This window comes from Poromitra crassiceps (assembly GCF_964638095.1).
Source record: "Poromitra crassiceps genome assembly, chromosome: 20".
NCBI lineage: Eukaryota > Metazoa > Chordata > Actinopteri > Beryciformes > Melamphaidae > Poromitra > Poromitra crassiceps.
The window spans coordinates 24,616,952-24,644,245 of NC_139637.1; the positions used below are offsets into that span (position 1 = coordinate 24,616,952).

General features: G+C 44.3%; 2 protein-coding genes across 2 annotated transcripts; both read right to left on the reverse strand.

The window, feature by feature from the left end:
• Positions 1-26: 26 nt before the first annotated feature.
• Positions 27-21,267, reverse strand: LOC310795139 (rho GTPase-activating protein 4-like). Its single transcript, XM_083657181.1, has 22 exons — positions 21,160-21,267; positions 18,381-18,470; positions 17,159-17,330; positions 16,489-16,651; positions 16,221-16,283; positions 15,338-15,466; positions 15,097-15,225; positions 12,423-12,644; positions 11,449-11,550; positions 11,148-11,336; positions 10,061-10,145; positions 9,782-9,812; positions 6,673-6,769; positions 5,684-5,744; positions 5,510-5,587; positions 4,898-5,029; positions 4,021-4,126; positions 3,515-3,742; positions 2,666-2,721; positions 2,305-2,554; positions 1,980-2,028; positions 27-1,816 (listed from the first exon to the last, which is right to left on the reverse strand). The coding sequence occupies exons 2-22, from the start codon at positions 18,445-18,447 to the stop codon at positions 1,625-1,627; spliced, it is 2,601 nt and encodes an 866-aa protein (XP_083513307.1). The 5' UTR covers positions 18,448-18,470; positions 21,160-21,267; the 3' UTR covers positions 27-1,624.
• Positions 21,268-23,224: 1,957 nt separating this feature from the next.
• Positions 23,225-26,991, reverse strand: naa10 (N-alpha-acetyltransferase 10, NatA catalytic subuni). The gene is made up of 8 exons (XM_083657200.1): positions 26,827-26,991; positions 26,558-26,656; positions 26,402-26,460; positions 26,261-26,306; positions 25,041-25,156; positions 24,825-24,869; positions 24,351-24,435; positions 23,225-23,850 (listed from the first exon to the last, which is right to left on the reverse strand). Exons 1-8 carry the CDS (start codon positions 26,845-26,847, stop codon positions 23,647-23,649), a joined length of 675 nt encoding a protein of 224 aa, XP_083513326.1. The 5' UTR covers positions 26,848-26,991; the 3' UTR covers positions 23,225-23,646.
• Between the last annotated feature and the right edge of the window lie 303 nt (positions 26,992-27,294).

The following is a 27,294-nucleotide window of genomic DNA, read 5'->3' on the forward strand; positions in this document are numbered from 1 at the left end:
ACCATTTTATTTCTGAGCTCTTCCAGACATGAGAAACAATCTATTTTTAATTAAAAAAAATTACCTCTGTTGTTCACAATCAACTGCCACATTTCTCATGTTTAAGTGCAAATTATTTTGATCAGTTAACTTAAAGAGGCCTTGATGACCTTTCAACTATGAACATGCTATGTTCATCACCTTGGATGTAGACGATATCAATTATATCGATGTTTTCACTATACGATACGATATCCATGATGTAGGCTATTATCGTCCCACCCCTAGTATGTGTAATGTATGTGTGCAGGTGCGTGGGTGTCTGTGCATGTGCACTGGCATGCATGCACAGCTGATGCAAGTGTTTTTCTTGCTGGTTTCCTAGATTGAGGGCTCAGAACGCTCAGAACGTGGCACCAGCTTTAGTTTGATTGGACCTTGTGGTGATAGCAGGTCCTGGACTGTGGAATCACCTCCGTCTCCAGACACAGAGAAGCTGAAGCTCTGCAGCAGCTCCACCAAAGGCCAGTTTCATCACCAGAGCAAATCGCAGCAAAAATAGGTATTTGAGACAGCAGTACAAACACATTACGACAGAGTTCACAGTTTTTCCTTTCTTTATGACCGAGTTTGTGATTCCATCTTATCCCTTCTCAGAGACTTTTGATGAAGTGTGTGCGCATACGTGTCTGTTAGTGAGTGTACAAAAGGACATTTCAAGGTTCATTGAACAAATTATATCGATAAACACCGCTGATTAAAAATCACTGGTAAAATCAGGCTGGACACCATTTCACATTCTGATTTACATCGACACAAAGTACATACACAGCAGCATCAAGTTGCAACACTACATCCAACCATACAAGAACACATCAGTTTATTTCAAGTAATTTTACGCATCATGCTGCAGGTACGTGCAGTCACCACAGGGTTGTGCTGTAAACACTTTTAAACAAGAAGGGCATCAGATAAGGAAGCCACCCTGTGGAAAGAACCCCCTATGCAGCCAGAGGCATCACAGAGCTGTGGACGGTCCAGAGGGGCGACTGTGGATCAGGGATCTCAGTCTTCTAGAAATGAACCTGTTGATAGTCGCTGTCGCTATGCGTCGCCCTACTCCTCCGTTCTCCAATCAGCACTCCATCATCCCTCTCTGCTTTCATATCATCCCCGTCTCCTCTCAGTCCAGTAGTTGATCTGTACAGAGCCATATATATAGAAGAGTCGCGACATCTCCGTTCACTCCAATGGACCATTTTTTTACTCTCAAGAGTTCCCGGAAGTAAGGTTCTGGATTAAGCAGCGCTGTCGAGTTGCAGCAAAATGGACAGTTTGTGATGTACTTTGAAAGGGTCCGACGTTTATAAAGAATCAAATTGTATATTATCAGCTTGATTTTAGCTTTCAAACGTAGCGCGATGAGCCTCCTTCCTGGCTGTTCATTGGCTACCGAGTCATGCATATAGAGGGTATGCATGTGATGTCACAGAGGCAGAAGTCACTGTGGGGTCACGCCCACTGAGTCACAGCAAGACTGAGCTTGAATGCAGTAATCAGCCTAGATAACTGACACCTGCTGCTCAGGGAGGAATTTGACACTCATTTTGACACTCGTTCCCAATTAAGGGGGCGTGTATACCCTCTATTGGTCCACCGCTGGCGCCACTCTCTTACTCGATTGCTCTGGATTTGCAGCTCTGAACAGCCCCACCCCTCTCCCCCTGCGCTTCCCTTTCCTCTGGAAAGAGGAGGCGGAGCCGGCGGTGGAGGGATCTTGCCGTGGTTGTCGTGAGATGAGCTCCTTGAAGACCGTGTCCATCTGACGACAGACCTCCTGTGAGATGAAATAAACAAGGCTAATGAGAACGAGGAACAAGACGAGGCTCATCTTATCTTCTCTGCACTCCCATCTAGTCAGGGAGCTTCTCATTATATTTGATAGCGATAACAATGTGCTGTTGTCCGTAATCTCAAACTAAATGAGAAACGAGACAGACCTTGTCGACTTGAACGGGGATATCCTCAGAGGATGAGTTGTCCTGGCACCTGTGGAAAACAGAGTTAGAGATTATAAGTCGGTCTCGCTCACCAACACACCCTTTTCACAGGGGCCATTTTGTGTCGAAAAGGCAGGGTAAACACAGGTGCAAGCAAAACACTAACAAGGGTTTCCACCTTCCATGATTGGAAGTTGGAAACCCTCATTACTGTGTTGCTTGCACCTGTGTTTACCCTGCCTTTTCAACACAAAATGGCCCCCGTGAAAAGGGTCTATTCCTCACATAAACACGAGCGAGTTGCAAACAGCCTGGAAGCACTTACAGCCTCGAGCTCCCTCTGCGTACAAAGCCGGGAGAGTGGGTCCGCAGCGGCTTGCCCTGTGGCCCTTTGGGAATGGGAAACTGGAGCATCAACTTTACACCTGGAGAGACGCTGCCACCTGCTGGTCCGGCTCTGGAGCTACTTTGGTCGGGGGAACCTCTGCTGTTGGCCCGAGGACGCTGTCCCTTTCTCTGGGTCTGTGCTCCAGGCAAGCTGCTCCTGCGGTCACCCACGGCTCCCGCGTCCGTCTCTGTAGCACATTTCGCATTCAGACATCGTTTTTCTATTCTGCGCTAATGAATACAAATCACAACAACTTTAAAGAAGTGAGAAACTCAGATGGACACATAGCCTTTCTCACCATCTTTGATAGTTGCGTACTCTGGCTCCCCTTCTCCCTCCTCGATGATAGGCTCACTGTAAACAAAACCATGATCAGTATGTATGATGATCAGTATATATGATTATCAGTATGTATGATTATCAGTATACTGTATATGATGATCAGTATGTATGATGATCAGTATGTATGATGATCAGTATGTATGATGATCAGTATGTATGATGATCAGTATGTATGATGATCAGTATATATGATGATCAGTATATATGATGATCAGTATGTATGATTATCAGTATGTATGATTATCAGTATACTGTATATGATGATCAGTATGTATGATGATCAGTATGTATGATGATCAGTATGTATGATGATCAGTATGTATGATGATCAGTATGTATGATGATCAGTATGTATGATGATCAGGATGTATGATGATCAGGATGTATGATGATCAGTATGTATGATGATCAGTATATATGATGATCAGGATGTATGATGATCAGTATGTATGATGATCAGTATGTATGATGATCAGTATATATGATGATCAGTATGTATGATGATCAGTATGTATGATGATCAGTATGTATGATGATCAGGATGTATGATGATGAAGATGTATGATGATCAGTATGTATGATGATCAGTATATATGATGATCAGTATGTATGATTATCAGTATGTATGATGATCAGTATATATGATGATCAGTATGTATGATGATCAGTATGTATGATGATCAGTATGTATGATGATCAGTATGTATGATGATCAGTATGTATGATGATCAGGATGTATGATGATCAGGATGATACAGTGTGTCCATGTTTATGTGTCTGTGTGTGTGCACGTCTTTTATCTCACCAGTCATCCTCTTCCAGGGTCATGCACTTCTCATACACGGGTCCCGGCAGCTCGGCCTGGCTGGGGAAGATGCTTTCATGCTGGAGGAGGATGTCCTTCACCAGGGCGTTGATCTGAGGCTGCAGGGTGACCACGTCCTCATCGGGCGCCCCTCTTACCAGACTGGGGCCGAAACACACGGCCAGGTTATAAGGCTGCATCATGTTCTCGTCGCTGTACTGGGAGACACTGGGGGAGGAGAGAGGGGGGTGATTATCAGCTCATCAAAGATTGACCAGAGAAATGAGACAGAAGTGAAACCGAAATTCAAAGATGCAGCAGACTCCTATCGCATCAGATCCAATGTGTATGAGAAAGCAGCTAACTGATAAAAAAATAATAAGTTAAATACAGTGTTTGGTGGCCTTTTTGGGCCCTCAAAAAAGATCTCCCCCCTCGACTGTAACCTGTGATTTATTGAACTGTTGACTAGTTTTAAGATAATGTTCATGAGTTACGATACTCACTGATCAAGAAAGGCGAAGAGGTATCTCATGACCACGATGACAGGCGCAGGGTAGCCGGAGACGACAGCCTTGAGGTGAGCTGCTCGCTCGACCTCGTTCTCATTTTCTGAAAATAGCAGGTGAGGTAAGATAAGCCCCGTACTCTACACTCTACACCCACCACACTCTCCACATGTGGTACACACAGATATATATATATATATATATATATATATACACATGTATATATATATATATATACACATGTATATATATATATATATATATATATATATATATATATATATATATATATATATATATATATATATATATATACATATATATATATATATATATAGTGTTGGGCAAGTTACTTTCAACATGTAATATACTACATATTACTAGTTACTTTCATTTGAAAGTAATAAGTTACTTTACAATATTACTTTCTGTGTAGAGTAACTCATTACTTATTACACTACCTTTGCATTACTTTGACCAAAACAGCAGCAGCAGAATGACATAGCCGCCCCGGGAACCATCCCGAAAAATAATTTCAACCGCCTTGAAGTCAGTGTAAACCGTCCAAAATTCTAAATTTAGTTTTTTTCCTGATGATAATTTTGTTATTATCATCTATAGTGGTTTTTTGCATACCGTAAAAACACAGTTAGATTAGGAAATGATTGTATCCTTTTTTAAAGTATGTGCTTTGATTTTTTATTTTATTTAACTCAATTTGTAACTTGAGTTACTTGACAAAGTAACTGGTATAATATTACTGAAATCCTATAAGTAATAAGTGATATTACTGAGTTACTGCTAAAAGTAATATATTACATGTAATATGTTACTTTTGTAATGAGTTACCCCAACACTGTATATATACACTCACGGATGCAGGCCAGGAGCTGGCTGGTGCTGTCCATGGGGAAGAGGGGCTTCTCCAGGCCTCTGAAGTAGAGCTTCAGCACTCCGGCCACAGAGTCCATGTCCAAGCAGCTCCTCTCTGCCAGGGGGTCCTCTCCTGCAGGGGGAGCCCAGAGCGCACTGCCCAACATTACCACCAGGGTTCATATAGAGAGGTGAGACCTGGTTCAGCCCGGGGTAATCATCAGTGCACAGCAGCGCACACATCAACAACACTCCAGGTTGAGTGGTGACGTGACGTGGAAGCCTATGCGACACTGTGTGTAGTTCTGGATTAGCTTAGCACGAGCTTTTTACTTCTAGGGCTCGCATTTACGCTTCAAAACTCATGAAAGTGGTCCTCATGTGTGAAGATTATCCCGCTGAACACTGGTTCGCGTTTTATTAAGCTTGCGTTGCCCAGAGACCTTATTTAAAGCATCGCGGCAGAAACCCATTCAAAAATCCCATAGGCAGAAACAGTGAAGAACCAGGAAGTCCGGGACTTCCCCGTTACGACTACAAAAATACGTCATCCCTGCGGCTCTCTATGGGCTGCCATTATAACACACACACACACACACACACACACACCTACCTCGCTCAAAGGCGTCCCTCAGGGTGTTGACCTCCACCTGGGACCCTGGCACCCGAAAGATCCCTTCATGGTGGAGGCCTGGTCGGACAGGCAGATGGTATATTGGGTAGATTATTATAGTTCAATCCATCGTGCAATTTATTGTGATACATGATCAATAGTGAAAATACTCACCATTGAGGTTGATGAAGCGGACGCAGCTTTCCACGACTACTGGGATGTGTTGTCCCGACGCCTGAAAACAAAACGATAAAAAGTCTGATATCTGAATTGATGTACAGTACTACAAAAAGTTTTTTTTTTTTTTTTTTTAGAAAAGTTTAGTTTTATATTTTATCATGTCATAAATGCAAATGCTTCATTACAGTATAACTGATCATTCTGTCAGCTCATGTCACACCCATTCATTACCCCCCCTCATTTGTATCGCTATTATTAGTCCATTTGTTTACTTTTCTTTTTTTCTGTCACACATGTCTCTGTCTATTCAACTGCTAAACATAGTAGATAGAGAGAAAAAAGAAACGAAACACAAAATGTTCACACAGAGGAACTAGAGACAATCTTGGCGATGTGGTCACACCAGCCACAGCACCACCCGCACCTTAAAACAAATGTGGGCCAAGGGCATCAAGTGTGTGTGTGTGTGTGTGTGTGTGTGTGGTGGTGGTTCTGGTGGGTGGGTGGGGGCGAGCGCTACTTCCGGACCCCTTGCTCATAGTTTGCACGATGGATCCTTTGAGGTGTGTTTTTACTTTTACTTTTAATATATTCTGTGTTCACTTGATCCATTTCTGCTGAAAAACTGCTGCACATGCTCCATGTTTGTTTCACTTGTCCATGTTTTGTTTTTACATGTATTCGCTATGTTTTTTATATCTGCTTGCACACAAATTGCCCTTCTGGGACAAATAATAAACTTGAATCTTGAATCTTGAATCTCAGACTACACCCAACTTCCAACTTGACCTTTCATTGTAAAGTTTTGTGACTGCAGCTTGCACGGTTGTGACACTTATCGTGGGGGGACACAATCTGTCCACACTCACAGACATAGAAAGACACACAGACAGACTCACAAGGTAGAAACAATAGCAGCAGCCACACACTGTGGCAGCTGGTAAAGACAGAGACGGTATGGTGTAATCAGGATGGTTCACTACCTGTATGAAGGACAGCATGTCGCCGCTGAAAAGTTTGTGATTGTGAGTCAGATTGGCACCCGAGTGATTCTTCCTCACGCGCATAGACTTAGTGTATCTGTGGAGTGAGATAACAATTTGTGAAAAGATATAATCCATTTCATCATTGTATTATATATATATCAGGGGTGGGGAACTGGCGGCCCGCGGGCTGCATGCGGCCCACGACCTCACTCAGTGTGGCCCCTGGGTCAATTTCCATTTATTTTATTATTGCCTAAATAAATTATTATTTATTTAGGCAGACGTTTTTGATTAGGTTAGGTTCGACCACCCAAATCTGTGTTTTTATTTTACTGTACAACCCAGAACATGGCGCTAATGGCATTAGCATTGTCCATCCACATACTGTTTAACGTTAGCATTTGAGCTAACGCTATTGTAACAAACTATATCCAGGATGCACATTGCACATGCAACATTACTAATCTGATTAAATATGACATATTTGGGTGATGTACCCCATCAAATAGAGGGTATGCACACCCACTGGAACACGCCCCCTCAATCGGGAACGAGTGTCAAAATGAGTGTCAAGTTCCTCCCTGAGCAGCAGGTGTCACTTATCTAGGCTGATTACTGCATTCAAGCTCAGTCTTGCTGTGACTCAGTGGGCGTGACCCCACAGTGACTTCTGCCTCTGTGACATCACATGCATACCCTCTATTGCTGTAGCGGGCTGTTTTAAAGCGTTTGGGTCTCTGGTTTGGGTCTCTCACAGTCAAGCTTAAATCTAGAATTTTAAAAATGGTGAACACAGCCATGAAAGTGATCAGCAAGAAAGAATCATGACGCTCCAGTCCATCTTTGAGAAAAAGGTGATCAGCCTGGCTCATAGAGCTCTGACCGACCCTTCTCACATTTTATTTTCTGAATATGAGTTGTTACCTTCTGGCAGAAGATTCAGAGCCAGCAGATACAGGAGCAACCGCTACAAGCTCTCCTTCCTCCCTACCTCGATTACACTTCTTAACAAACAGCCTGCCCTTCCCCCAGGCTGTAGAAACCCATAGTTTGTAGGTGGAGGCACTTTAAAGGAACGGTAATCTTTGCCCCATGTTTTAATTTTATTTCTTTTACTTTTCATTTAATCTTATTTTAATGTTTTATTCTTTTATTCTTTTACTCTTTTATTCTTTTATCCATTATCCCGCTGCTGGTTTTATTGTTTATTTTATATTCTTTTACCTACGGGTATGTATGATTTAAACAAATTGTGCAATAGGGCTGTGCAATTACATGTCTCAGTTGGCATCTCCCCACTGTGTCTTAGTGCAATGCTGTGTCTGTCCTGTTTGTGTTTACTTGTGTTTTTGTAACACAGGATGTGGCTATGTGCACTTTTTGCCCAAGACAAATTTCCCTTCTGGGACAAAAAAGTTTATTTCATCTCATCTCATCTGAATGGAAGAATGACTCAATTTGAACAATGAAAAATATAAATGTTGGTATAATAAACTTTGATTAGCAGTCCTTTTAATCAAATTAGTAGCTATAATTGGGAGTGATGGTGTTACAGTAGTAGGCTACTGGTGGAAGTGCACGGTCACAATCTGACCCTCTGGTAGCGAGGACATTTATTTCCTCTCTATCATCAAAGCTGCCCATCCCTGATCTACACCATGAAGAGTTTCTGCAGTACACTGCATTATCTGTGATCTACACCATGAAGAGTTTCTGCAGTACACTGCATTATCTGTGATCTACACCATGAAGAGTTTCTGCAGTACACTGCATTATCTGTGATCTACATCATGAAGAGTTTCTGCAGTACACTGCATTATCTGTGATCTACACCATGAAGAGTTTCTGCAGTACACTGCATTATCTGTGATCTACACCATGAAGGGTTTCTGCAGTACACTGCATTATCTGTGATCTACATCATGAAGAGTTTCTGCAGTACACTGCATTATCTGTGATCTACACCATGAAGAGTTTCTGCAGTACACTGCATTATCTGTGATCTACATCATGAAGAGTTTCTGCAGTACACTGCATTATCTGTGATCTACACCATGAAGAGTTTCTGCAGTACACTGCATTATCTGTGATCTACACCATGAAGAGTTTCTGCAGTACACTGCATTATCTGTGATCTACACCATGAAGAGTTTCTGCAGTACACTGCATTATCTGTGATCTACACCATGAAGAGTTTCTGCAGTACACTGCATTATCTGTGATCTACATCATGAAGAGTTTCTGCAGTACACTGCATTATCTGTGATCTACACCATGAAGAGTTTCTGCAGTACACTGCATTATCTGTGATCTACACCATGAAGAGTTTCTGCAGTACACTGCATTATCTGTGATCTACACCATGAAGAGTTTCTGCAGTACACTGCATTATCTGTGATCTACACCATGAAGAGTTTCTGCAGTACACTGCATTATCTGTGATCTACACCATGAAGAGTTTCTGCAGTACACTGCATTATCTGTGATCTACACCATGAAGAGTTTCTGCAGTACACTGCATTATCTGTGATCTACACCATGAAGAGTTTCTGCAGTACACTGCATTATCTGTGATCTACATCATGAAGAGTTTCTGCAGTACACTGCATTATCTGTGATCTACACCATGAAGAGTTTCTGCAGTACACTGCATTATCTGTGATCTACACCATGAAGAGTTTCTGCAGTACACTGCATTATCTGTGATCTACACCATGAAGAGTTTCTGCAGTACACTGCATTATCTGTGATCTACACCATGAAGAGTTTCTGCAGTACACTGCATTATCTGTGATCTACATCATGAAGAGTTTCTGCAGTACACTGCATTATCTGTGATCTACACCATGAAGAGTTTCTGCAGTACACTGCATTATCTGTGATCTACACCATGAAGAGTTTCTGCAGTACACTGCATTATCTGTGATCTACACCATGAAGAGTTTCTGCAGTACACTGCATTATCTGTGATCTACACCATGAAGAGTTTCTGCAGTACACTGCATTATCTGTGATCTACACCATGAAGAGTTTCTGCAGTACACTGCATTATCTGTGTTTTCCAGATGACAAAGAACTTGGGGATCTAAAGAGGCATCAACTCTACCTGGGCGGCTGGTGACCATTTGTTGCTTCAGCTAGGAGGGAAACAAAAATGGAAAAGATGAGAAAAAGCCAAATTCTGAAGCAGGCAGCTGAATGTGGAAAAACAAGGAAGATAAATACACGCGGGCAATGTGAAACTTTACTCGGTGGTGAAAAAAGGAACAACAATTTACGACCGGTTAAATCCACACAATGCATCACAATGTGCCCGCTGTGACTGAGTACTTAATTGCCGTGTGGTTTTGTTATGTGAGAATTGCAGAAGTGCGTGCGCGCTTACCTTTTTCCACAGCCACTTTGAGCAGATCGTGCTTGGCTTGTAGTTTAGATACCAGCGAGCTGCCCACCAGGTACTCTTTCACTCTCTGTGAAAGAAGTAAGTAAAGGTAAAGTCCCACTGATTGTCACACAATGTGTGAAATTTGTTCTCCGCATTTGACCCATCCCCTGGGGGAGCGGTGAGCGGCAGCGTGCGCCGTGCTCGGGAATCACATGGTGATTTAACCCCCCAATTCCAACCCTTTTGATGCTGAGTGCCAAGCAGGGAGGCAAATGGGTCCCATTTTTATAGTCTTTGGTATGACTTGGCCGGGGATCGAACTCACGACCTCCCAGTCTCAGAGCGGACACTCAGACCACAAGGCCACTGAGCTGGTTGAGAAAGGGAACAAGATTCACACTCAACCACGATATCAAGCTACCACCATCAGCCACTGTGGTTCTCGTCATCACCATCACCACTCACCAAAAAACCCAACAATCAAAACATGTACATGCCCATCATAGCCTACCAAGATAGTGTACCATCTTGGTTTATTACTCTACATCAGGGGTGGCCAAACTTTTTTTGGTTGTGGGGCCGCATACAGAAAAATATAAGGAGTCGCGGGCCAAACAATATTATGCGCGGCCGTTTTCGCGGCAAAAAAATTGGACCAGAAAAGCCTTGTGCCATCAAAAATTTAATTTCTACCTAAATAAATATATGACACATCGTTTATTGATGTGCTCACCTATTACAATGGGTATTTCTGTATGTTTTAAATTTTTATTTTCCTGTGCCAACAGGTTAAGACAGAGATAATTTAACATAACATTAGTATTAAACATTCATTCAGTATTACAAATGTTTAAAAGTAAATAGACCAGGTCAGGGTACCCAAGTATAACCCATTTTCAATGGTTTTAAATTGAAAAAACAAAATGGGGGGAATCCGTTTTTTTGTTTTCCGTTTTAAACTTTAAAACAGAAAAACGGAAAAATGTTTTTTTTTTCTAAATTCATGGCGGGCCACTTAAAAACGGGCAGCGGGCCGCAGTTGGCCCGCGGGCCGTAGTTTGGCCGCCCCTGCTCTACATGGACTCACCATGAGGTAGATGCTTTCCATCTCCAGCATGTTGGCTCTGTTGCGGCGGGCCGCATTGGGCTTGCTGGCCAGGTTCAGGTTCTCAGTGCTGCCCTCCGGAGGCGGACCGCTGCCACTGCCGGGCTCCAGCTCCTCCTCTCCGATACCGTCCAGCAGGGAAGAGCGGGTGGCCAGCAAGCTCTTACTGGCCTGAGAGAGCCGGTGGCCGGGAGGGGAAGGTTGGAGAGATATGAATGAAACTCGCCCACAGCGGCAGTGGATAGATCTGCTAGAAGAACGTGATATTTGTGATGTACGTTACCTCCTCTGTCTCCTGGGTGACTGTCGTCAGTCTGGTCTGGATCTGTTTGAATCTGGTCTCCAGCTCACACCTCATCTCACACTCCGCACTGACCTCAGCCACCTGAGACACACAACCAGGGAAGGTAGTCTAGAGTTGGAACTAAACAAGAACCGTACAGAATAAGCTTACTGGGCAGGAAACCCCGCACCAAACAGAATTGGGATTAAATTGGAATTTCAGGAAGTAACTGCACTCTATCTACCAGGGGTTCTCAACCTTTTGTAACTTAAGGCCCACTTCTGATTGTTAAAACATTTCCGAGGACCACCTTCCCAGATATATGAGAGAGAAAAAAGTAATTGAAATTATGCATTTTAATTTGGAAGTTTTTGATTTATATAAATTCTTGAGCACATTTAGATATAAAAAATAAATAAATAACTAGCTTTAATCATGATTTTTTCCCCTCCATCTATCTAGAGGCAATACCACTGCCTCTGCGGCCCACGGCCTAGTGGTTGAGAATAGCTGCTCTATACTACTGTACATCATTCTATAAAGCAAGGAGTCTGTCTGTCTGTCTGTCTATGAGTGTCTTTTGCATTTCTCGAGAACCATTCGTCCATCCGTCGATCTACTTCAAACTTAGTGGGTGTATTCAATCAATCAAGCAATCAATCAATCAATCAATCAATCATTTTAATACATGTCCCAGAAGGGCACTTTGGTTTACATCAGGCAGCAGTGGTTATTATGACATTGCTGGGGACCCAAGGACGTGCAGTGTCAGATTTGGTCATTTAACACGTTTTAACATGATTTTTAACATAATCTTTGTTACTTGATTGAATGTACTTGATTTGTTTAACTGTCTTTCATTTCATTCTAAATTCTAAAAGTGATCCAATTCTGTTTCCTTGGAGTCAGGTTCCAATTTCAACTCCAACTCTCAGAAGACACTAAAGAGACGCACAAAACACACACACACACACCTGGTCGCCATCGTGGGGTTGGTAGAGGAAGCGAAGCGGTAGACAGAAGGTGCCGTGGTGGTCTTGTAGGAGCGTGTCTCTGTCCAGGCTCTGGTTCAGGCCGGCCACAGCCCCCTGGAGCAGCTGCAGCTTGGTGCTCAGGTTCTGCTGGGACCGCGCCCGGCCCGACAGGTAGGCCCGCATCACCCGACCCAGGCACAGGTGGTACCCCGCATCTGCACACTGAGGGGAGACAATGACATCAGGAGAGACTTCAGATGATCTCTGTCCAAAGCATGGCTCTGGAGCGCACGGATCAAGTGTATCACAAACTTCTATTAGGCTAAAGGAGTGACATTTTGACACCAAGTGCATCTTCATCAGAGTCAACTGACATCTGAGAGGCCACCACCAACATGGGGTTCTTCATAACAGATATAGTTTGGCTCATTCCAGTTCTTTGGGGATGGCTGGTGGAGTTGGATTAGGCTGTGTCCATCTCTTCTGCAAATGTGACATCTGACACCACTGGTCTGATTCCGATTCGATCTGTCGGGACGATACATCTTTGCATCGTTTCAGCGCTTGCCAACATTGCACTAATTGGCCTGATGGGGGCGCTATGATTAAAAAGGTCAAACTTTCAGAGCCCATAACTGCTGCACTTGTCGTCCAATTTTGACGGAACGGTGCAGTTTTGTTCTGTGCTCCAACGATTAAAAGACAACAACACACTAATTAGTGGTAACTTTTTTCTTTTGGATCAAACTTGTAGGGAAGCCACATATTGGTACTTTGGTATCTGTCAAACTCAGACATGCTATATCAGACACCACTGATCTGATTTTGACAAAACTTGGGAGCGAGGATACATGTGAGCACTATCTTCTGGTGCTTAACACTTAACACATTGAGTGCCAAGGACGTCTGTGCACGTCCTAAAAAAAAGTAACGAGGAGTGCCAAGGACGTCTGTGGACGTCCTAAAATCATAATTCATATTATTCCATAATTCTGCTGTTTAAGGTCGTACCCAGCCAGTGAGCATGAATCCCTTCAAGGGATCACACGGCGCCACCTTAAACATCGTCACGGAAGCTGCGCCACCCACCTCAGATCCTTTACTTTGTACAGGAGAAAGCAGGGAAAGACGTGATCAAAGAGGAAACCGATGCATGCTTCAGCCAGAGCCGTATATATTGCTCTGTCTGCAGCGGAGAGTGGGCTCGGCTGCATCCGCGCTCACAACTGAGCTCTTATGCTTCTATCTATCTCCACACGATTTCCTGCCAGAAAGCCAGCATCCGAAGCCGAACGGCCAAGCCTTTTCGTTCAGTCGCGTTTTCTTGATCATTTCCTTGATGCGCGCTGGGATCCGTCCGGGGCAAAAACGGAGTCGAGAAAACAAACTCTGTGCGTGTGGGAGGAGCCCGCAGCTCAGAGGTGGAGAGGGGGGGGGGGGGGGAGAGGGGGGGGGGGGGGGGCACGCAGGCTGCACAGAAACCACACCACGCCACCACATCAGAAAACACCAGCCAGAGTCAGTGAATGTGCTCGAAATTAGAGTGCAAAAGGTATTCATAAAAGTGACTATATCTTGGAAAGTAAAAAAAAAACGACAGAAAACCCTTGAAAGTGCACTTGTTTCAGAGGCTGTCATTTCATAATGGAACTGTCTAGAAACAAAATTTCTTCTTTGGAAGAAGCAGGAGTGTTCAATGTTTCATTAAAGTCCAGCCCCGTCAATATAGCCATAATAGAAAAAATTCTATAGCTGTTTTCAACTGAATGGAAGTGAATCTGGCACAGGCTGCAGACAATTTTAATGAAGCGCTGTGGCACTCAATGTGTTAAGCCCAATTTATGCTTTGTCTGCCGACACTTTTGAAACGGTCGCCGACAGAAATGAGGACTTGACTCGACACTTTCAAGTGTCGGCGAGCAGTGTCTGCTACCTAGTGAAGTCTTGTGTCGCTGACTACGTCATAGCATCGCATAGCACGCGCTTGACTTCCTTGTTTTGGTTTTTGCTCGATTGAAATGAACGAACGTGTCCCCGCTATTTTTATCAGCCTGTCCTTGATGTATGACTTCATGAAAATCACAAAGAACATCGTGACCAATTTCCCAGAGAGGATGTGAGTTGTGTGGTTACGTGTCGTTTATATGCGGCTGCAGCCAAGTACGTTACATCTTGCCTCCGTGGTGGTTTCACTGTGCATTCCATTCCCTCTCTTGCCTTGGCTGTCTGCACTAATCAGTGTTATGCATAAATTAAGCTTTACACTGACGGGGATGGGGGATGCTGTAATAAAAAATTCGGAAGTCAGAATTTCCAACTTTGAAAGGTCATAAGTATAATAGTATAATAAAACATTTTTTTTTTATTAAACTTGAAGGGATGGTAAATGTTGTTGGCTCATGGGGGGTCTGCATCATTCGTGGGGTACAACACGTTATAGTATTTTTAACGGTTTGTCCGGTGGGAAAATCGAGAGGGACGCAGTTAAAGGCAGACACAGGAGAGAAAGGCTCCGGCAGTTAGTGCATCCCAGCCACAGGCCACTTGTATCACCACACACGTGGCTCCAGAAGTGAAGGAACAGAACCACTTGATCTGTCTCTCTGGGCACCAGGCCAGTGTTTGTTTATCTAGCGGGGACATGATGAGGGTGTGCGATCCGACATGCACTCACGTCTATCAGCGTGGAGATGTCCTGGAGGTAGTACTTGTTCATGGAGGCGTTGGCTGCAGCCAGGTTTAGGAGATACTCGTTTCGGGCCTTGCTGCACTTCAGGGTGATGTCGTTGACCTTAGCCTGTCTCTGTGGTTGAACACAAACAAGGATCAGACAGGAGGTAAAACAGAGACGCGCGCGTGCAACGTAAACACTTACGTAGGAGAAAAGCATTTTGTGGAGAGACGAGGCTATTTACTTTTTCTATCAACATCTCCCGTTTCTTGGCAGCGCTCTGCTTCTGCTTTTCCTCCAGTTTCTCAGCCTCTTTCAGCTTCCCGTCAGCACTCACATAATCTGTGTGATACTGGTAGTACGTCCTCCATGCCTGCGGGGGCGCACACGAGCACACACACACACGCACATTTTAACACCTTTATTTGTGTTAACATTTAGACAAAAACATCATTGGAACACAAACAATAAATAGATGCACAAACAATTGGAAATCTCATGACGACAAATGTATCTAGATAGTCTGAATCTATGGATAAAGGAAACAGCACCACCTCCAAATGTGGCGACTGCCAATTATTGCAGAAATGGAGCAGAATTTGGCCAGAGCCTTGGCTCTTCTTGGTCTGGGCAGTCCTGCCCTCTGCAGGCCACTTATGACCAGCCTGTGGACATTACCAAGGCTTCCAAATATGAATACAAGCTATTTACAATTGGACCCAAGCTGTATCATAACATCCTTGAGCAGTTTGCTATTTTAAAACCTTGGTGATAAAAGCTTCTTCCAGACTGGAATCAAAAGAACACCCCACTTCCAAAATGGTGGCGTCTCCACTGTCCTCATCGACAACGACAACATCAGGTGTATTAGCTGTCACATTTGAGAAGAGGTCATATTCAGTATTACACAGTTTGAACATGGCAGTTGAAACACGGCGGGAGTGTTTATAGATTTCAACAGAGGATGGAACATATGACCTTATGTCTTTGACTAGCAGGTCAACAACAACAACACACACACACACACACACACACACACACACACAAACAACGACAACAACAACATTACTCTCCTTTATTTGCTTAGAAAGTAGGAAAATGTTTTGGGTAATTTATTTCCCACTTACGGTCTGGAGCTCTGTGGTGACCTTCAGCAGTCCATCTTGTAACTGCGTACAGATGTCCTTACTCTGGAGACACGCAGCAGAGACAAAACACCACAGAGTGAGATAGTGAAGCAGGGAAGTGGAGCAGAGAAACACCTTCAAAGACATCAGGTTAAGAAGAGCCGAGAGACAAAAGCGGTCCCCCGACTGGACAAAGACTGTCATAATATTTGTGGCTCAGGGCGGGGTCACAGGGGGTCACACAGTGCTTGTTGTGGGTGGGTAGTACCTTCCTGGCCAGGCGCTGTGTGTACTCCAGGCAGTGTGTGAGGGGCTGGATGAGGACGTTACTGCAGCTCTCGCTCAGCACGTTGTGGTCCCGACTCTCCTGCCGGGTCTGGGTCAGCAGAGTGAGCCACACCTGGGCCACCGAGTGACTGCTGGGCTCCTTCCTGAGGCAGAGGAAGAGGAAGAGAGGAGAGAGGGGGGTTGAGGTCCAGTCACTTTACAAAAGGATGCTTAATAGCAGCATCCCCAATCAGCCGCTCTGTGATTTTAGTAGTAATTGGACTGCATTTGTATAGCGCTTTTCTAGTCAACCGACCAATCAAAGCGCTTTACAGCACATTGCCTACAATCACCCATTCACGCACCGATGGCAGGAGGCCACCACGCAGGACAACACGGGAACAATTTGAAGGACACGTCGACATGCGGACTGGAGGAGCCGGGGATCGAACCAGCGACCTACCTCATCATTCCAAATATCTATCAGCAGTTACCCACGGCCAGTGAGTCCAGGTCTCAGGTAAGGAGGACTCGACTCCGACTCAACCTCTTCTTCCATGACTTGGGACTCGAGACTCGACTTGGGATTGGAGATAGAGTGACTTGACTACAACACTGCCCATGGGCAAAATGCCCCATATCAAAAGGTACGATGCCGTAACCTGCCCCACCTCTTGGTCCTGGAAGTGAAGCGCTCGGCCAGTTTGTCCAGGGAGCGGGCGTACTCGCCCTCGATCTCGCCCCGTCGCCGCAGGTAGTCGGCCAGGTCCTGCAGCTGCTGGCTCTTCTGCTCCAGCTGCAGGTCCAGCACCTTCAGCTGGTCTATCAGCTGGAGGCGCACCTCTGAAAGAGAGAGAGAGGAGACGATCAGCTGGAGGTGCACCTCTGAAAGAGAGAGAGAGGAGACGATCAGCTGGAGGCGCACCTCTGAAAGAGAGAGAGAGGAGACGATCAGCTGGAGGTGCACCTCTGAAAGAGAGAGAGAGGAGACGATCAGCTGGAGGTGCACCTCTGAAAGAGAGAGAGAGAGAGGAGACGATCAGCTGGAGGCGCACCTCTGAAAGAGAGAGAGAGAGAGGAGATGATCAGCTGGAGGCGCACCTCTGAAAGAGAGAGAGAGGAGAAGATCAGCTGGAGGTGCACCTCTGAAAGAGAGAGAGAGAGAGGAGAAGATCAGCTGGAGGTGCACCTCTGAAAGAGAGAGAGAGAGAGAGGAGACAATCAGCTGGAGGTGCACCTCTGAAAGAGAGAGAGAGAGGAGAAGATCAGCTGGAGGTGCACCTCTGAAAGAGAGAGAGGAGACGATCAGCTGGAGGTGCACCTCTGAAAGAGAGAGAGAGGAGACGATCAGCTGGAGGTGCACCTCTGAAAGAGAGAGAGAGGAGACGATCAGCTGGAGGTGCACCTCTGAGAGAGGAGGAGACGATCAGCTGGAGGTGCACCTCTGAAGGAGAGAGAGAGAGAGAGGAGACGATCAGCTGGAGGTGCACCTCTGAAAGAGAGAGAGAGAGAGAGGAGATGATCAGCTGGAGGTGCACCTCTGAAAGAGAGAGAGAGAGGAGGAGACGATCAGCTGGAGGTGCACCTCTGAAAGAGAGAGAGAGGAGACGATCAGCTGGAGGTGCACCTCTGAAAGAGAGAGGAGGAGGAGACGATCAGCTGGAGGCGCACCTCTGAAAGAGAGGAGGAGGAGACGAAAGGATGACACCAGGGCAAAGCGAGAGTAGTAGAAAGTGTGACTGCTTCTGGAAGACGCAGCAGAGTGAAACTGATTTTTTAGGTTAACAGTTCTCGTTTTCTTCTTCCAAACACATGCAACGATCAGAACTAAAGAGAGGCGTGAGAAAGAGGTTTGTAACGATGGCAGAGCTAAAAACAGTCCAACTCCTTTACCTTTGATTTGTGTGTCATAGTCCACGGCACCGACCTTCTCCTTCCTGAGCTTCACGTGGGACGTCATCGTCGCTCCGACTGGATGGAATTCTGTCAAAACAAGGAAGTGACAGGATGTCCATGTCGTTGGAGGTGAACAGCTGTCTCGTGTCTCACTTTCCCTCGCCTCAACAGTATCACAGTGTGTTTGACCGTCTGTGTGCGCAGGCTATTTTTGACCTTGCTTCCTGACAAAGTCTGGTCGAAAATCAAAAGGCCTCTCTACGTCCCAACTGCAGCTCATAGCTTGACACCCTTTGGCCTATAGCCCCCCCCCCCCCTTGGACCCCTAGAAACTACGCCGGTTGCCCCCCCCACCCCCCCGCCCCGCCACAGAAAGAGTGAATACAACATGCTCGTCTTACTGTAACACATCTCTTGACAGTCTTCCTCTGCTCTGCTCTGTTGACTGGAAGACAACTAGCCAGTTGGCATGTGTGCTGTCTGTCTGCTGCAGCGCTCACGCTGCTGAATTTGCACGAGGTGCAAAAATAGCACCAGCAAACATTTCTGCTGCCCCAAAAATAGGGGCACCACAAGGCGCGCAACACCGAGAGGATATATGAAGATTATAAGTGTGTGTGTGTGTGTGTGTGTGTGGGGGGGGGGGTTCTCCACATTTATAGTAATCAGTCTAATCTGGTGTATAATATGGCTGAAGTTTAAGATCGAGAGACGGGGGCAAGGATATTTGACTCCGATTACACTCCAGGGTACCAGAGACATATTAGACAAATGTTTTTTTTTTGTTTTTTTTATCATTATGGATATAATAAAGACATACAATCCAAGGGAGTCAAACATGCAAAAGTGCAGACACTTATTTCCAGCATGGTCCCTGGTCTTAAAGGAACACTCCGCCCATTTTCAACCAGCTTTGTATCATTAGAACATCAGTAGTACCGTATATCAGAAAACTGTAAACGGTTTTGAAGTCTGTCATTTAATTTGACAGTTATTGAGTTAGTGATGTCACTGGTCCACACTTTAACACTCAATAACTGTCAAATTAAATGACAGACTTCAAAACCGTTTACAGTTTTCTGATATACTACTGATGTTCTAATACAAAGCTGGTTGAAAATGGGCGGAGTGTTCCTTTAAGAAAAACATGACATACATAAACAATGAATGTAAAAGAGCAATACAAATCAATCAATTAAAAGAGGATTTTTGATTTTGAGGTTATATCCTTGTAACTTCAAAATCAAAAATCCTCTTTCAAAAACATTTGTCTAATGTGTCTCTGGGACCCTTAGATCAGTTGATTTCATTTTTTTTGTTATCTCATTCTGTGACTGACAGGCAGCAAATTGCCAAAGTATCTTGTGTCAACATGACGCAGTTGACCCGTTGTTGCAGACAGATCGTATCGCCATCAGATTCTCCTTTCTTCCCGTTTGTGGTGAGAAAAAGGAGACAAAATGGACATTCAAGAGAAAACAGAAGTCTTTGTGTACACTGCAACAACTGGCTTGGCTACTTCTGTTCCTGCACGGTGCCTCTGTGCAACGGCTTGAGTCAAACACATGACCAGCTTCAACTGTTTCTGATGAGGTGAGGGATTGTCGGTTAGGAAGATACGCCTTTATTGGGAAGAGCTTATGGTTTCCAATTGAGAATGGGGAAGGTCAGGGTGTTCCCTCGGTGGATCATGTCCGATCATGACACACATTCTCTCTCTCTCTCTCTCTTTCGGTCTCCACTTCCTTTTTCGTTCCAAACCAAACATCGCCCCTCAGCATTCTGTTTGTGTGGAAGTTACCACAGACTCAGCACCATTTCCCAATAATAAAAACTTAACCTCTTGCCCTAAAACAGGCATGTCCAAAGTCCGGCCCGCGGGCCAATCGCGGCCCAGCTGACTTGATTTTAAGTGGCCCTCGGCTTGTCTCTCAGAATATACTATATGTGGCTCCTCCTCCACACAGTGTTGGTTAATCAAGCAAGTTCAATTTGCATTTTTTCCCCTTCACCTAACGATGATGACAGCACTATCATACAGTTTGTAGACAAGCACCAAGTAGGAACAACACATGCAGAACTAATGTTTTCAGATGGTAAACAAAATCTTCAGAGTACATTTGTATGTGATTTTTTATATTAGGGTTCATATAGGCCAACCTATATGAGAAGCACCTGCCCCCCCCCCCCCCCGTCACTTTCATATGATCTAATCTGGCCCCCATTCTAAACACAGTTTGGACCAACCTGCCCTAAAAAGGACTACGCTGCCATTACAACAAATCCAAAACTCTTAAAAAAAAAGAAAAAGGAGGCAGCCAGCGTCTCATTTTTCCACTCTTTGTCACCCTTTTCCATCAGGCTCTCCATTCTTTTTCTATGTAATCACCAGTGAATCACCACCACCTCAAGCATGGGAGGGTGTCTCCACCACCAGCAGCACCAGCAACACTGCATTAATGCTACTAACACTGCTAACAGTTTATTAGACTCACCGTTACACTTCTAATCCAGCACATTCAAACACAAGTTTTCACAAGTACATGCAAAGACTGAGCTAGAACACATTCACTGCCAGAGGGCAATGTCTAGAGCCAATAAAAACACAACTATAATAAAAAAAACACACACAATCGCTCTTCGTAAAGAGTTACGAAAAGCACAAAAGCATGTTTTTTATATTCCAAACATTCAACTCTTGTCTCGTCTTCATCAGATTATAGATCAAAAAAGTCAATGAAAATGAATCAGAATTGAATGAGTGAGTGTGTCCTACCTGATGGGGAGCCGTCTCGACTAGTCTCTTCTCCAGACAGAGGAAACTATAATGCCAGTTAATAGCACTGTAAGCTCTCTCAACTGCTTCACCTCCCCCTCACGTTGGACACGGATGGCTGTGGGTGGGGTGGAACTCAACATATTTCTCTGACTCTCTCTCTCTCTCACACACACACGCACGCACGCACGCACACACGCACACACACACACACACACACACACACACACACACACACACACAGGTCTCTTGCTCACCCTGATGGTGTTCTACTCACTCTCACACACATTGAGACATCACTGCTCGATTGTGCAACAGACATGAGTAGTGCATGAAGAGCTGTGAATCGAGAAGCTCTGCTCTCTCTCATGAAGCTCTGTAAAGTTCATCAGTACACCAGACAGAGCTTCTTCTCAGTGATGTCCCACACAGGGCAGAGACCAACCACATAGCAGCTGATCCCACTAATTAGTCGTCTCTCTGGTTGAAGCTGTGCTAACGATTGAAATCAGCTGCTAGCAGTGTTGGGCAAGTTACTTTCAAAATGTAATATATACTACACATTACTAGTTACTTTAATTTGAAAGTAATAAGTTACTTGTTACTTACTACACTGCTTTTGCATGACTTTCACCAAGATAACTGCAGTAGCAGAATGACATCGCTGCCCCAGAACCATCCCGAAAAACAATTTATACCGTCTGAAATCAGTGTAAACAAAATTATAATGTGATCTTTTGTTATTCTCATCTATAGTGGTTATTTGCATGTGCTTTGATTACAAAAATGTAACTCAATTTGTAACTTGTGTTACTTGACAAAGTAACTGGTACAATATTACTGAAGTCCTATTGTAATAAGTTATATTACTGAGTTACTGCTCAAAGTAATATATTACATGTAATCTATTACTTTTTGAGTTACCACAAACACTGGCTGCTAGTGATTGGTTGGCATATTTTTGAGTCACCATGGAGCATGTGTCCCTACAGCTCAGTCTGGTTAGATGGTGTCTGCCCCGAATGAACCAGGGATGCTGAAATCTGCAGCTGCATGTCCAGACAGTAAAACCAAAACTAAAAGGGAATATGAGATGAACCGATTGGAAGACTGGAAAGAAAGCCCCCCCGATATTCCACCAAAAATCCCCCAAAACCTGCCCCTATTCAATGTCAAAAAATCACATCTTGACTGACTCATGTTTGCCATTAAGCCTCGATACGCTAAGGCACCGTTTCCATCTGCCCTCCTCCATCTGCAGAGCTGTGAAAGGTGTGAAGAGTAAGTGTGAAAACATTGTGCCACAAACGGTCTCAAAGATCTGTCCGCTCCCCTCTCTGAGTCTCTGCAGTGTCGTCTCTCTGTAGCTGTCAAGTACTTCCCGCTCACTCTGGTTTCCTTCCTCTCAACAGGCAGCAAGTTGAATTCTGTTGCGCAGTCAGTCAGTCAGGCTACATTTGACTAAAATTGCTTCTGATCCGTATCAACAAAGAGCACAGCCCGATTGCAGGAAATGTCTATCTAAAATGCTTGAGCCCTAATGTGTTCACTGTGATAAACGTGAGATGGTTATGACTACTTCAGTTTAAAGTGCTGTGGGGCCAGCTGACAGAAAGCAACACCTCTTATGAGTTTGGTTTCATATTGACTAGCACGGTTCCTAGTTGATCTTACAACACTGACAAGCAATAGAATGCATCTACCTCGTCAGGGTCAGTGTTTGTCTCAGTGCGACAGGACAATTATCTGTGACTGTAAATTCAAAAGTACTGGTTGTGTGTTTATGGTGTTGGTGTACACTGTACAGTCTAGACATTTCATTAGCCAGAACAGACTACTACATAGTGGTTACCTTTAACCCATTGATACCTGATGCAGCATTTGTGTGCGTATCCCTTTAAGACCGGTCTTAAAGGGATACGCACACAAATGAGGGATATACACACCAATGCTGCATCAGGTATCAATGGGTTAAGATGTTCTCACAATGATGGACTGATCGACAGTGAACTACACTGGGGTTTGTTGACACTCAGTGAAACAAGTGCCGTACCAAAAGTATTATTTGAAACGTTTTATTTTTAGTATTTTTTGTTAAATACTTGAAGAGATCTGATTGAGACAATAATTGAAAAGCATGATTCTTTACGTTTTCAATTGCAGAAAATCTAAACAAGGAACTGGGGCCACCCTTAGTAATGGAAACAGCCGTCCAATAAAAACTTTTAAATCAGTTGTTCATTTTTAACATTCGTTTCATTTACAAAACATCCCCGTTCATGTTATTCTCCAAATCCCCTCTGTTGGTCACTACAGTGAAAAGAGAGATCTGGAGGGAGGGGTTAAAAGAAAGTAGGAAAAAAAAGTGGATATTGTGGTCAAACGGCAAAGATGCACAGATGGTCACAGTTTGTAAAGCCAAACATAGTGTCGGATGGGAGATAAAACGTGAGAGGGGTGAATTTAAAAATGGCTAAGATGGCAGTGTCATTGCGAATCGGAGGAGGAATCCTTAACGTCTGTGCTCTCCGTGGCCTCGCTGACTTCGCTCAGCTCTTTGCTCTCGCCCCCGCTGTCTCTCTCCCCCTCTCTCTCCTGGTCTCCCCCGGGTCCCCCCGACAGGCTCTGCGCAGACTGGCCCTCCTGGCCCAGCACACGTACTCCTCCTCCTGGCTTTCTCAGCTGTGGGACCTTTACAGAAACGGCAAAAACAAAACACCACAGAATCGGTCAGAATGCCACGTTCATCTCAACACAATCCGGAGGTGCTGAAGTATCCCCTGAGGCAGTGGTTCTCAAACGTTTTTGGCTCCAGTACCCTCTTTCCCTGATTTCTGAATCCATGTACCCCCTTGACACGACTACATCATTTTGCTTAGAAAACTGCAAGAGAAAACTATCGCATGTGATGCAACGAATGAATGATAACCCACCTTTTGAAGAATATATTACAAAATAAGAAATGGAGTGAAAGAGTTGCAATTAGTGCCTCCTGAGGAGATTTATTTTAACATTTCACTTATTTTCATGATTTATTCTGACATTTTTACATGTTCCCCTTTCTCCCGAGTATCCCCCGTAGTACCTCAATGTACCCCTAGTTTGGGAACCACTGCCCTGAGGGAACAACAAGGGGCCAAGAATCATGTCACTGGAACACCACCGTGTGGCGCCGCAGGGAATAAAGTCACCTCATCGGCCATGTGGGCCAGGTCTCTTTTCATGGCGTAGGCATCCTCCCCATCGGCATAGTATTTAGGCTCGACTTCACTAATCCTGTGGAAGGACAAGGGGAAATATCAACAAGCTGTAGGCGAGGCTGTGTAGATAAGACAGGCTGTTATGTCTTCTTCTTCCTGATGTTTGTCATGTATCATTCTGTTGATACATGATTGATTGATTGTTGATCAGATCGATTTAGATAGCTTTAGCTTTAGCTAGCTAGAGCTCGGCTCATAATATGAGCACACCTTTGAGTCATGCTTGTGATAAAGGGCTATATAAATAAACACACTTAAAACAAGTTTGTGTGTATAAACAGCATTCACTCAAACAAGCAGTGGCAGACAATATACAGTACCTGTGACTCGAGCGTGTGCAACAAGCAACAATATAATACAAATGTGTATTAGTTAACAACATTGACAGACATGCTATGAACTTACTGGAATTTCAGTGTGTTTGAGTACAGATGCAAGGCTGCCCGGTTGCTACAAAGAGAAGAGAAGGATTTATAAGTGCACACACACACAGTAATATGTGTGCAACGTCACGAGAGTGATTTGTAAATGGGGAACTGGCAATTTATCTGAAGATAAAAAGGAACCGTGTCAAAGATCATGACATGAAAGTGGGCGTGGCTATCTGAAAGTGGCCGTTACCTTTTCCGAACATGAAGCGAGACATATTTTGCGTTGAAATTCTCTATCATGGCCCGGCTGGCCTGGTCCATCAGCTTCTGAGCCAAACCCAGACGTCTGTGGGAGCGCTTCACCGCCTGCAAGACACCCCACATGGAGATCCCATTGCTCAACACAAACCCGGCCAAACACTTGATGACAACAGTATTGGCTGAGTTTCCCAACAAAGAAGCTTCTTAAGAGTTAAGAAGCTTCTTAAGGAGTTAAGAAGCTTCTTAAGGAGTTAAGAAGGCTCCAAAGAAGTGTTTCCCAAACGCCTTCTTAACAGAAGAGAAAAATAAAAAAAATAGAAGGCTCTTAAGAAGCATCTTAACTGGAGCGGCTCACTAGATGGCACTCTGAGCCCAACAGTGGGCCATGACTCAGTGGTTGAGAAACACTGTTGTATAATAACCTAATCATGGTCATGTTAAACTTTATTAAACATTATTTATTTCAGACATGGACTGCAGTTCAAATTGCTTTATATACACAGCATACAACAAAACAGAGAAACACTACAGAATTTAAGTGACCTTGGGTTCTGTGAAAGTTGCTATATAAATCCACAACATTATAAAAGGAATCCATTCTGATTAGAGGAATATAGCCTACGGTAAAACATTTAAAACACAAGTAACCATACATACAGGGGAGATTTTCAAGTGTTCCCTAATTTTAAACACTAAAGGGTACATGAAAGAAAGGAAAAAGGGAAAAACACAAGAGGAACAGTGGACACAAGTATCTCCTTTTGCCTGACGCGGCTGGATCTGCCAGTGTTTTGTCATTAAGAAGGTGTTAAGAATGCCCCAGACCCTTCTTACAAAACCTTCTTAACGAAAGATCATCTTAGCGCTAAGAAGCTTTTGGGAAACGCAGCCTTCTTAACGGAACATAATTGGAAGATAATTTTAGGCTAAGAAGCAATCGGGAAACACGTTGGCTTCGTTGGCTTCTTATGGGAGCCTTAAGAAGGGTCAAAGAAGCTTCTTAGCGCTAAGAAGCTTTTGGGAAACGCATGCCTTCGTAAAGAAGCAATTGGGAAACGCGTTTGCTTCTTAAGGGGGCCTTAAGAAGGGTTAAATTAGCTTCTTAGCGCAAAGAAGCTTTTGGGAAACCCAGCCATTATTGTCTCTGAGTAATACAATAGTAGGAGATGTGTGACGCGTTTCTCTGAAGAAGCAGCAGCACACACTCACCAGGGAGGTGATGTGGCCATGGGGAACGTCATCTGGGTCCTCCTCCCTGCAGAGTTGAGAGAGAATGCCTTAGAAAACATGACACTCCCAGAGGGATCTACTGACTTCAGTTCCTCATAATATGCTCTCAGAGATACTCACATCTTTGCCAACACATATCCCACTATTTTGCCATTCTCGTCCTCTGCAATGTATGAGAGCTGAAACAACGACACGGGGCAATGGTTAAATGTAGTGAGTGATGGAATCAGTACTGTAATGTTAGCAGCAAAAGTAATAAATAATATTATTGATCACCTGAGGCCAGGACAATCCGTGATAGAAATAATATTTCATCTGGTAGTTTTCTGGAAGACACAGCAGGTTACAATGCTGCATATTCATAAGGTCTTCCGGCTGTGTGTGAGGAAAAATAAATCCAAGTCATTGACTTTAGTTCAGTTGATACATACACTCCATGTCAACACTAGCTAGCGCGTAGCTTAGCTTAGCTTAGCTAGCAGCAAAGATTAGCTAACGTTAGCTGGAATTGCATGGCAGGTGGAGACGCTTGGCAACACACTTACCCGTGCGTTTCGTATATTCATTTTGTAAGATGGCTTGCTATTAGGACTGCGGAAACACTGATCAACTATACTAAGTTACAGCGATCAATTAATTCATAATATTGACAGAAACTATGAGACTTTGTGAGGCTGTCTAGCTAGCTGAGTGGCTTTGCTACTTGCTACTAGTGGGTAAGGAGAGGGGAGGAAGTAGCATCTTCTGCAAGCTAGCCACATTAACGACACCAATTTCCGGCCAGCGTTTACATTTGGACTTCAAAATAAAGGTTTTAACGCTTGGACGGAGTAAGCACCACATACGCGCGTGTTCCCGTGCGACTTTTATTGCGAAGGAAAATGTACGTCTCGGAAATCATACAGTGGAAACTGACCGCAAGCTTCACGGTGCGTGCTAGGAAAGCACATAAGCACGCGCTGGCTTGCATGCCACGCCGGAAGTAATAACTTCTAGGACACATCCAAAGTAAA

What these genes read in the sequence shown, in the direction of transcription:
- naa10 (XM_083657200.1), bottom strand. Translation starts at nt 26,847, where the DNA reads ATGAATATACGAAACGCACGG. An exon ending in ACGGATTGTCCTGGCCTCAG is followed by an intron (nt 26,461 to 26,557) that starts GTGATCAATAAT and finishes TCGTTGTTTCAG; the next exon opens with CTCTCATACATTGCAGAGGA. An exon ending in TCAAACACACTGAAATTCCA is followed by an intron (nt 24,436 to 24,824) that starts GTAAGTTCATAG and finishes GTCCTTCCACAG; the next exon opens with GATTAGTGAAGTCGAGCCTA.
- LOC310795139 (XM_083657181.1), bottom strand. Translation starts at nt 18,447, where the DNA reads ATGACGTCCCACGTGAAGCTCAGGAAGGAGAAGGTCGGTGCCGTGGAC. An exon ending in AACCCCACGATGGCGACCAG is followed by an intron (nt 11,551 to 12,422) that starts GTGTGTGTGTGT and finishes TGTGTGTCTCAG; the next exon opens with GTGGCTGAGGTCAGTGCGGA. An exon ending in ACCCTGGAAGAGGATGACTG is followed by an intron (nt 2,722 to 3,514) that starts GTGAGATAAAAG and finishes TTTTGTTTACAG; the next exon opens with TGAGCCTATCATCGAGGAGG.